Here is an 11,560-nt window from a genome sequence, read left to right on the forward strand (position 1 = left end):
AGGAGAGAAACTACTTAGTAGCCAACTTGTTCCTCAAGATTAATAATAATAGTCGTAATAGTCTTTTTAGGATTTGGATTCATGATTAATTAATTGCTAATAAGTGAAAATGTGTAATATCCCTATTCCCTACTCCAGACGCAGGCCGCCTCCCAGGAGGCTCTGGACCAGCTTAAATCGGCCAACGAGTCCAACGTGCGCTCCAGTCTGGAGCAGAGGATCCGGGAGCTGGAGACGGAGCTGTCTCGCACCCGCAGCACCCAGCAGGACAGCCTCAGCCAGAGGGACAGCACCCGCACCGAGCTGGATCGATACCGCCACCTCTACACAGACGAGCTACGAACCCGCAAGTCACTGGCTGCCAAACTGGAGAGGTGAGAGCGTGAGACCCACACCACATTGCACCGTTTAGATCAGTGTTTCTCTCAAAGTGGGGTCCTCCAGACATTCCCCACTCCCCAGGGGTCCTTGAAGGGGTTCCAGGGGGTCCCCACCAAGATTAGTAATAGGCTCCAGCATTTAAAAAATGGTTAAAGATTTCATCCGATTTGTAGCAGAACGTACTGTGACATATTGTGAGCTTGTAGATTGGCGAATTTCCCTATTCATCGTTCGATGAATTATATGGGGCTTAAGTTGTTAACTAACTAAAGCCCTGTACGCACTACACGATTTTAAGCCCGATTTTAGCCTGATTTGTCACCGCCGACAAAATTCCTGTGTCGGGCCCGATTATGAACTCCCGACAAATTAACGTTAGCGTCTTTTCATGTTGTAGTGTGACAAAAGACCAATATTCGGCCGCTGCGACGCCCACGACAACACGTTAATATTAAACATGTTTAATTTGTTTTGTATTTTCTCACCTAGTGTGACATATCCTACGACCTTTCATTGCGTTGATCAATCATAGAATCTCCAGTGCGCTGCTGCACTCTCCAGTGCGCACTGCCCATGCAAAATGTAGGCTACATGGCAGTCATATTATAAACTTTATTATATAACCTACAAAAGCATTATGGTAATGTAATTAATTTATAATGCCGAATCCTTTATGTGTAAAGCCCCGATGTTGTTTCTTTTATATTTTTTGTCCGTGGTCGGGTAACTTTATTGATTATGGGTCCATTGGACCGGCTGTAGGCTATTTGGATTCTTATTGAGGAGTTTTTTATACGTTTTCCATGTGGATCTCGTTTGGATTTACTTCATTATTCCAAGACATCCAAGTGAGTGACACCAACACACACACTCAGACACACACACTTAGTAGTGCTGTGTGCGCACACACATATTACACACACATTTCTTCCCTCGCACTCCCTCTTCCTCTGAACAAATGTAGCCTATTATTATTCTTGATTGTGCTTCTACTGAAATATTAACCAACAAAATAGAAAATTATTATTCTTGATTGTGCTTCTACTGAAATATTAACCAACAAAATAGAAAATTGTGAAGGTTACTTTAAATTGTATTTGTATTCATATCATAGGGTCGTGGTTGTGCACACAACATTTTAATTTGTTTTGCCCCTGAACAATGCCAATGGGACCTGTAGCTCTGATCCATAGCGTTAGAAGGAGTTCTCCACTCCCTCTAACGCTATGGACCAGAGCTAGGACCATTGGAATGCATTACGCAGTACAAAGTAACACCCAGAAAATGGCCTAAAATAGAAAATAGCCAAATTAACACTCAGAAAAAGCCAAAACTGAGCACATTTCGATCTATAAGGCCAGATCTCATTTGAAAAAAAAATATTAAGAGTATGTGAAAGCCATTTCAAATGTTTATACTATTGGAATCCCACAGGTGCTCCCAAATAATTAATTACCCAGGCCAGTGCGTCAAATCAATTATGCTGTCACTCCAGTGTCGGAGCTGGTCAGAAGCACATGGGGTAGCTCCCCTTAAACCATTGCACGTAGGCTACTATTGGATGTTCAGCCAAACGAGTAGGCCTACTCATCGGTACAGTAGCCTACTAGTTCTGCCGTATTTTGCCCACCTGAGCCCCAGCCCCCAACGTTTAATAATGCTACTCATTATGTAGGAAAGCTGTGGACACCGCTGTGGGCAGAGCCACAGCCCTTTGTCTTCCCGCAGTTAATTGGTCCTTGACTGAAAATAAACCTCGCAAAATGATGGACTTGTAGTACCACCACGATCAAAGTTGGACTTTATTAAGACATGACAGCAATATGGGGGAAAAAAACGTAAATATCTCAAATTAAAAACAAAAAACATGTTTGGTTTAACATGGCAATGCATTAAAACTGACGTGGCTTCTACATATAATAGGCCTATACCTACTAATTCTAATACAAATATTAAAGGTTCTATGACATTCATTTTCACTTTTTTAATTTTTTATGTTTTTGGGGGGTTTTATGACCTCAATTACACCCAAAAAATCTGAACTTTGAACATTCAGTGGATTTTCTGTGGTCTGGGGTTTTCTGAATAATTAGGCTGAAAAGTAATCTGAGCTTGAAGAAAAATAAATAAAAATCCTTTCCTGGGGGGGGCCGGAGCAGAGGCGATGATTGACAGGCAAAATCCCTCAACAGCGACACCCGCAGGCAAAGATTTATTTTTTCATTGCAGTTGAAAAGGCTTTAGAAATGTGAGAGAAAAACACCTGCCATGGATCACTAGAGTGGAATTTTTTGTTAAAACTTTTTATACACGTTTGAAGAACCATGACAAAGACTTTTAATGTGTGGTAAAACTGAATGTCATGAAACCTTTAAGCTACAACTGTGCAAAACGATAGTCATGTGAGTTCAAAACTCACTTAACTCTCTCAGTGCCAGACCCCGAGTTATCCCGAGTTTTAGGGTTATACCCTCAGTGCCAGAACGAGAAATCCTGAGTTTAAAGTTTTTTTCATTGGCACTGAGAGAGTTAAAAACATAATGTTTCCATTTAGGACTTCATGCGCAAAATCCCAAATGTGCATACTGATTGAAGGTTTTTTGTACCTTTGGGTCCCAGGGAGACACCAAATGTTTATTTTGGGTCTCAGCTGAAAAAGTTTGGGAACCACTGAACTAATGAACCTGTGTTGCTGGCTGTTCACCCTCCCACAGGTCAAACACCCGTCTTTCCGATGCCAATGCCAAGCTGCTTAATGAGCGCCACCGCACCAAGTCCCTGTTCAGCAGCAGCCTGGGAGGAGTAGGGCCCCCGCAGCTGGACATGAGCTCCCTGGGGGGCTCCCCCATGGGCTACGGGGCCTCGATGGGGCCCCTCAACAGGAGCCTGGGCGTAGGGCTGCCCCTGCTCAGCCCCATGTCTGAAGGACACAACAGTTCAGTGGAGGATTACCTGGCCAGGGTCAGCAACCCCCTAAACACACACACACACACACACACACACACACACACACACACACACACACACACACACACACACACACACACACACACACACACACACACACACACAAAGTCATGAATAGCACACTACAAAAGAATGGAGGAGCAACCTCTCAACATAAGCCACCACCTGTCCATTGAGTTCAATGGACAGGTGGTGGCATCTTGTGAGATCCGCGCTATTAAAACAACACAGTGTGACGTCACGTTCTCTATCTATATAGTGTTTAAGGGGCCGTGTTCCACAGAAAGTGTATTTTGAGCTGGCAGCGCCTGTCTGCCATGCATTTCTATTGATCATTTCCATTTCTAAGACGAGCTGGAACGCCCCTCTTCCCAACGCCTGAGCATCACGTTTTAGCGCTCTCGGTTTCCAGCATTTTTTTGGTTCGCTTTAAACTTTTGGAGAGGAGCACTGTTCATCAATGTGACATTGATGAACGTTTTCACACACAGCCAGGAGGATCAAACCCTCCTGGCTGTGTGTGAAAACGTGGTCATCTAAGACCTGTTTTCTCGCCGTTAATTATGAAGATCTTCGGCCACGTGGCCGTTTCGAGAAATGCTTTTACAAGGCTATTTTAACATTTAAGCCTATTATTAATATTATTATTTGGATAAAGTAACAACATTGAATGATTCCATTACGTAGTTTACAACCTATCATCGTAATGGTTTAATTCCCGACAGCCTGCTGCTGCTGTGTCACACAGTGCTCTGCAGTTATCTGATAGATTAGCCGTGCGTTGAAAATATCAGACCTACTGTACAAGTTCACAACGCTTTTGCAAGTCGGGCAAATCGGGCTTTACACAGCTGTCTGCGGCTCCTCCTAATCAGAGCTGAGTGTTGTAATTCTCACTTAGGGTGTTATGATAACAGAACCGGGGTCCCGAAGTCATAGAATGTGAACCAAGCTGGACCCAATTGACGATAATGAAATAGGGACCCGAACTTGTGTCGGTCGTGGATATTATACAAGCAGCACAGTGACTGCCTTCAATGGATAAAGTGGTGAAAGTTGGTGACATACATTGCAGGCAACTGAGGCAAGTAATCAACCTCACTTGCACCATCATTCATGATGACATAATTATACATTAACAAAGCAAAACAAAAGCTGTAGGTTTTGCATATTATGGTTGAATGAGATGTAAAGGCCAAAACCTATATTAATTTGTTTATACTGTGCGATGGAGTTGCGCAAGCAGTTCACTCACGCCCACTTTATTCAGTTATTTTTTGGGAAGCGACATCTCTGCATTATAGAGTAGATCATATTATTTAGTTAAAGGTAGTGTAAGTGATTTTCTTTGGTTAAAATAAGTGTTAAATAGCTCTATATTCTGATAGTACTCATTGCTATAGAGTGTTTGTTCAGTAAAAGGAGTCTCCTTGTCTCTCCAGCTCTTTATAAAACAGAAAATGCATTTTCGTTTCAGTTTCAGTTTCATTTCCAATTTTATCCAATCAGGATAGAGAACTCAATCAGGATATAGATTAAACAAGTGAAATTGGAAGTGATGACACTAAGAAATGAGCAGGCAAAATTGGAACTGGAACACTATAAAAATGAAGCTTAAAAATTGGTACTTTCTCCTGATTGGCTGAGATTTTGACACCTACCGGAAAATGTATTTTCTGTTTATTAAAGAGCTGGAGAGACGGGGAGAAAAAACTTGTGACGTTAATTATTTAATACCGGCCCATTAATTAATTATTTGGCCGGTAAAATGTAATCCTGTCGGTCAAGGTGGCCTATCAAGGTGGCCTATCGAAAACCCTGCTACAAGCTCACAACACTCACAACCCGCCACGCTTGTAGATCTGCTATTTCCAGCTAATGTTCCCCCCAGAATAGGGATGCGAGGGTTCAAGTGGTTAATGTAAAAAATAAATAAAATAAAGTCCCTATCACACAAAGATTTGGCGGCCCCCCTGCAGTATCTCTGAGAACCACCTATGGGTCACGGACCCCCCATTGAAGGCCCCTGTGCTAGGATATTTGTGCTAATACAATGGCATGATGTTGAAGCACAGTGACGGTTGATGGGTTTGGACATTGCGGGCATAAATAAATACTGGTACTCAGTGTGGTTTACTCAGAAGCGTTGTGGACATGATATCTAAAGTGTCCCTCTGCTCAAAAACGCATTCTGTGGACACGGCCCCTTAAGGGGATGACTTGATGTGCTGTAGTCCATTTTCCATTGCCATACTGTGGTCTGTGTCTGTTGTGTTATCTGTGTGTGCAACTGGTGGCTGTTTATGTAGAAGAAGGTCCTTGTTATGCAGCGGCGAGTTTAATATGAACTGTGATTGTGTCCAATGTTGGTACAGTAGGATAGTGTCTGGAGTAATGTATCAAATTAACTTTTTTCCTATTTAATTTAATTTAATCTATCCAAAAAAAAAACTGACTACACTAATTGCTCACTCCAGGCGATCTTCCTTCCCTTACCTCTTACTAAACATTCTTCCTTCTCTTCTGTTTCATCCTGCACCATGTCTCTAATCGACAGTGGCGTATGCCAAACATAGCAGATCTACACAGCTCACAATGCGTGTGATGCGACGTGTTCTGATCTTGCAGATCTGCTATGTTCGGCACGGGTCGTACCACTAAGTACTGTATAAATCAGGCTTCAGTCTTCGCCCTAATCTTTTCTTCTCTCTCTCTTATGGTAGCGGGACTTTAACCCTTTAACGCCGTCTCTATTTCTCACTCCTTCAGCTTCTAGCTCAAAAGTCTGTCTCTCACCTCTCGTCCCTTCAGCCAGACTCATAACCAGGTGTGTAGGTTGTGTGTAGCTCACTGCCTGTGATTGGCTGATTGGACTGTTTTGTTTGAACCCCATCCCCTCTCCACCCCCACCCCTCTGGGCTCACACTCGTCTCCACACAGCCTAACCCTGAATAGGCTTTCAGGGTTCTCGGTGAAGGACAACCCGGGAAAAGTTGTGTGTAGTTTAAAAAGAAATTCGATTATCAGGCCTGAAAACATCATGGAGAAATTAAGTTAAAATATAGTTGTATACACTCTGTGGCCATTTTATTAGGTTTAAACCTACTAACAGGTACTGTACGTACAATCCCGATTTACCATCCTTTTTCGAGGTTTGATGAGTTGCAGATTCAGAGATGCTACACGCTCATATTGTGATGCGTAGCTTGTAGATGTTGTAGAAATGTTACTCTTTGTGCAAGAGACTTCAAATTTGACTTGACTTATAATTTGTCGCACCACGCTTTCAACACCTTTTTCAGTTGAAAATAATTCTTTGTTATGAGTGAAAGAGACATGCAGCAAAGTATAAATTAGCCTGAACTGTGGTATGTTTTGGAATTTGATTAGTTAGAATGTGAACTAGGAACTAGGCACTTGCATATACTTCAAGTTGTATCACATCAAACTGATCCTGGACAAAAAATGTAAATCCAGATTTCTTCTAAGCCCCTTTGATGTCTCTGTTTGAGTTGGACTTTGTGATGCTGTGACCCATCTGCTATGGCATTTCACCATATTCCTATTTTATTTTTGTTTGCCAACAGCTGCACCAAGATGACCTTTGCAATCAGCTTGGTTGACATTTACTGAATTGGACTGAAGATATTTGAACCTTTTTCAGACCACACAAAAACCACTAATACGGTGTACTTAAATTAAATTATATTACAACCAGAAGATTATTTTTCAATTTACTTCCTATGTCATCACTGCCAGTCATTGCATTCAGTGTAGTTTTATGTAGCTCATGTGTCCTGCAGAAACACTGCACTGATGCATTGCTTGCATGCTCCCATGCAGATACTCTGCACTGATGCAGAACTTGCATGCTCCCATGTTGTCCTGTGTTCTCCGTCGTATCTCTGCTTTTCATTTAAGTGTTTTAGTTTATTCTGTAAATGTCCGCTGTAAAATATTTACAGTATAGTCATTAAAGTCATACTATGTTTTTCTATTTTTATAAAATATTTCACTGGTAGGCTATATTTTTCAGAATAACCAACCATTCCACAAAAATGAAAATTTCTGACGGCCCCAGACACAGAAAATGACGTAGGCACCGGAAATGTACCAGAAATATATTTTAATGTTAATAAATACCGTTTGTGACTCTGGGCCCTATCTTGCCTTACCCCTTATGCCTAAACTTGTTTGGCACTTTTTACTATTTTGAAAAACGTTTTAAAATAGTGAAAATAGCCGACCTACATCGACACGTTGTGAGCTTGTAGATCGGCTATTTGAACTATTGTAAAATGTTTTTCAAAATAGTAAAAAATGCTTAAAAAGTTTAGGCATAAGGGGTAAGGGCAGGCAATGACATGCCGTTACCAGTAGGTGTCAGCAAAAAAGACTACTGAAATGAATGTTAACACAGTATGACTTTAAATGTGGATTTATCATAGTATTGTATTTGTGACAAATATCTCCATCTGTGTTGAATTGTACATATTTATATATATACATATTTAACTGCACAGCTTTCTTTATTTAGCTAATGCATTACTTACTAAATTCACATGATTGAATTGATTTTGTTCCTTTCCTCCAGATGCGGAGTGAACTGGAGAGAAACATATCAAGGGAACTGGCTCAGGGTGAGTGTGATGTAGAACATCTAATCTCATCTTCCCAGGTGGGTGCTTGGGTGGTGCATGGATAAAGGACCTGTCCACTGGGGGGGGGGGCAGTTTATTGAACTCATCGATGTAATAAAGTAGAAAAATAATCGATAATTATGTCATTATAGGGGAAAAGTTCAAACAAAAAGTTCCAAAATTAGCACAGAATTCCTCGGCTCCTGTCATATTTCTGTGGATCACAGCTGCAGTACTGGCCCGTAGACATTTACCTAACCATTTAATCCCTATATCGTCTCTGTCTGGTGGAAACTCATACAGTATGTCCAAAACTGTTCAAATTCAAAAACAGCTAAAGTAGCAGCTCAAACTCAAAAACTCAAAAGGCGTCGCTTTGCACTGCGTTTCGAGCTTGTAGATCCGTAACTTTTGATGCTTTTGTGTGACGCTGTAGTATGATCAAGTAGGGCGTTCATTTACGAATAAACTCAAAAAGTTAAAGTATGAAGGTAAGAGGTTTCTGCCTGACGGCAACGATATACATCATTGACAGGGGTCTGTTCTTGGAATAGGGATGCTAGAGTTGATGTGGTTATAACTGTGGTCTCTCTCTCTCTCCCCAGGGAAAGCAGAGTTGGAGGGAAGTCCGACCCGCATGTCCCCAGTGGGCTCTGCCTGTGGAGTGGAGCTGGACCCCGTCAGCAGGGCCACACAGGACTACCTGGAGGTACTGAAGAAGAACTACATGATCTGAACACAGCTGGGCTGGACCACCACGCTGCCCGAAGGGTCAAAGGAGTTAGGAGTGGCCGGTATGGACAAAAGCAAATATTTCTATATTTTTTCACAGAAATTCCTCCATACCGACATTGTGACGATAATATTGTATTGTTACGATAAACATGATTTTTTTATTTTAATTTTATTTAAAAGCTTTTCAGTTCACAACGTGTTGCATCGCGATCTGCATATTGTTTTTGATATTTTTGAATATTTTGGAAAATGTTTATATAGCATATAGATACAAATATTTATATATATATAGTATAAATAGGGCTTAAGTGATTAAAACCAGGAAAGTCAACACTTATGTCATTTCACGATATTACGATATACAAAAATCCCAGTCGATATCTAGTCTCGCATCATGATATCGACGTCATATCGATATATTGCCCAGCCCTAGTTCAAGTTTATGTCCAATGTTTTCACTGATAACCTCCACAGCTTAACAATCACACTAAGGCATAATTTATGTTTTGGCGGAAAAGAAAATAATGATGTATTTTCAACAACAACAAAAAGACATGCAACGCACAACGCTTTTGCCAAAGCATAGGGTTAGGCTAAAGGCCAAAGTCACTACACCAGTTTTCCACCATGTATCCTTTCACTCCAACACTTTTTCGGAAGGAAGGTGAACATATTGTACATTGCACTTATCCACTCAGGAGCAAATCGTCACTGTCGGGTGGAAACCTTGTATGTCCAAAACCGTTGCTTTTCAGGAAATGTAAAATAAAAAAAAGATGGTTCCAATGTAGATTTAGTCACAAGCTTCTTGTTAATACTTTTCATTGGTTCAATATTTATCAAACCTACTGAGAGATAACCACTTTCACTTAAAAAATGAACCACAAATAGCAGATCTACAAGCCCAAGAGCTTGTAGATCTGCAAGGCTTGTAGATCTGCTATTTTTGCTTCTTTTGAGCAACACTCTTGTATGCCAAACGAGGGCCTTAAAATACGAACAAACATAAAAGGTTGAAATATGGAGATACAAGGTTTCTGCCTGTCAGCAACGGAATGGCATGATTCCTTTTTTTTTCTTTCTTGAAAGCATATTTATGCCATATTTGTAACAAAAGTTTTTATTGATGGGTACGACAGGAGAACAACTCTTAAGTATTTGTTCCTCCAGATGAATCATTTGTCTAATCCATAATAATCTTTTCAGCACAGTGTGCGTGTGTATATACAGTATATAGCGTCGTTATTTGGGTTTTTAATCTGTGAATATTGGTATGGAGATTAAGTGAATTTCTAAGTATTGGATGTATGTATGATAAGTAAGTAATATTGCCAAGATGTTATATTTGGTACGTGCCATGTAATGGTGCAATTATTCTGTCTTGGTCTTGTTTTATTTGACTCATTTGAGTCTCCTGTTAATGTTTTTTTTTTTTGGCTTGTTTTTTAACAAACATGACATACTTGAATGAGACAAACTAGAATATTCTCTGGTTATTGAAACAGGGTCAAACCAGTCATTTCAGAGGTTTGCTTAAGAAAACAGTATTTTTCTTTTTCTAAATGAAAGGCATACTGTAACAATATACTGTACTGTAACAAAAGAACATTATATAAGGGACAACATCAAACGCCTGTAGAATACAGAAGATCCTGAAGTTGTGAATAAAACTCAAGAAAAAACTGAGCTTATGTCCACTGTTCATATCTGGATGTTACTTTATTATTTCAAGGCATACAGCGCAAGTGATAGAAATAAGATTAAACTACTTACTGATCTTTACTGATACAATTCAGGTGTTCGTAGAAACAGGCCTTTGCCTCTGCTTTTGTTTTTAATGCGGGATTTTGTTAATTTTTGTTTTTTTAAGGCTTAGTTTTATATTGACAAAGACTAAAACATTTTTTTTGCATGATTTTAGTTTATTATACAAAACTGTTTTTTATTTTTTTTATTTTATTTTTTACTTCATTCGTTTTAGTTAACGATAATAACACTCTCTTTTCAACCACAAGAATCAGGTTCTCAGAATCAGTGTTAATTTCGTCGACTAAAACTATGACTCAAAATGTTCGTCGATGTTTTTCACAGAAGAAAACTAAATAAAAACTAAGCTATGATGACTAAAACTATGGCTAAATATATTGACAATTTTGTCAACAAATAAAAACTAGATGATGTTCGGGAGGGACTAGTGGAGAAGAGATAGCCTGGTAAACCCTCCCTCCGGAAATCTCAATTCCATTTCATTTCAGGAGTGAGTCTGGCCTGATCCGCCTGTCTGCAATATTGGCTGTGCTGGAGTTGGGCGGGAGTAATACCGTTGACTGACAACCCCTTCAGCCAATGATAATTTTTCCCCTTCAGCCAATCAGCAGTTCACCAGTCTTAATGTGACGCGACGGGACTTTTGAGACAGCCATACCCAAAATGGGTTGCCTTTTTCGGGTACAATGGTGTCACTGCCCGCCCCTACCGGTTCTCTAATTTTTTTTTTTTAAATAGGCTTTGTCATGATTAATTGACCACATATATGAAGTTAAACAACTAAATTCTATCCAAACGATATCTTATAAGTAAATTCCGTGCCTCAAAATAGAAGTTAGAGAGCTTTTTGAAGTAAAAAAATAGCGGAGAATTGGCCGCACAAGAAAAAGATGGCTGCCGTTCGTGTTTTGGGCTCACTCGAACTCGCCACCTGATTGGCCAACGTAAGCTGTCAATCACAGAACAATGAGCGACGACGCTGATAGGCGCGGCCGTTTGGCATACACAGCCAATATTGCAGAGAGGCGGTTCATGCCAGACTCACTCCAGGAATCAAATAGAAATGAGAT

At 40.3% G+C, this 11,560-nt stretch overlaps 1 protein-coding gene across 6 annotated transcripts in view; it reads left to right on the forward strand.

The window, feature by feature from the left end:
- The window catches only part of ankrd26 (ankyrin repeat domain containing 26), a 55,008-nt gene extending 44,638 nt beyond the window's left edge, over positions 1-10,370 (forward strand). For all 6 annotated transcript variants that reach the window (XM_080438561.1, XM_080438563.1, XM_080438564.1 and 3 more), the window contains 4 exons: positions 139-374; positions 3,096-3,342; positions 7,943-7,988; positions 8,594-10,370. In XM_080438561.1, the coding sequence (XP_080294687.1) occupies positions 139-374; positions 3,096-3,342; positions 7,943-7,988; positions 8,594-8,724 (660 nt within the window). In that variant the 3' untranslated portion in view covers positions 8,725-10,370. The remainder of the gene's footprint in view (positions 1-138; positions 375-3,095; positions 3,343-7,942; positions 7,989-8,593) is intronic.
- The last annotated feature ends 1,190 nt before the right edge of the window (positions 10,371-11,560 follow it).

This window comes from Gymnoscopelus braueri (assembly GCF_963280865.1).
Source record: "Gymnoscopelus braueri genome assembly, chromosome: 9".
Classification (NCBI taxonomy): domain Eukaryota; kingdom Metazoa; phylum Chordata; class Actinopteri; order Myctophiformes; family Myctophidae; genus Gymnoscopelus; species Gymnoscopelus braueri.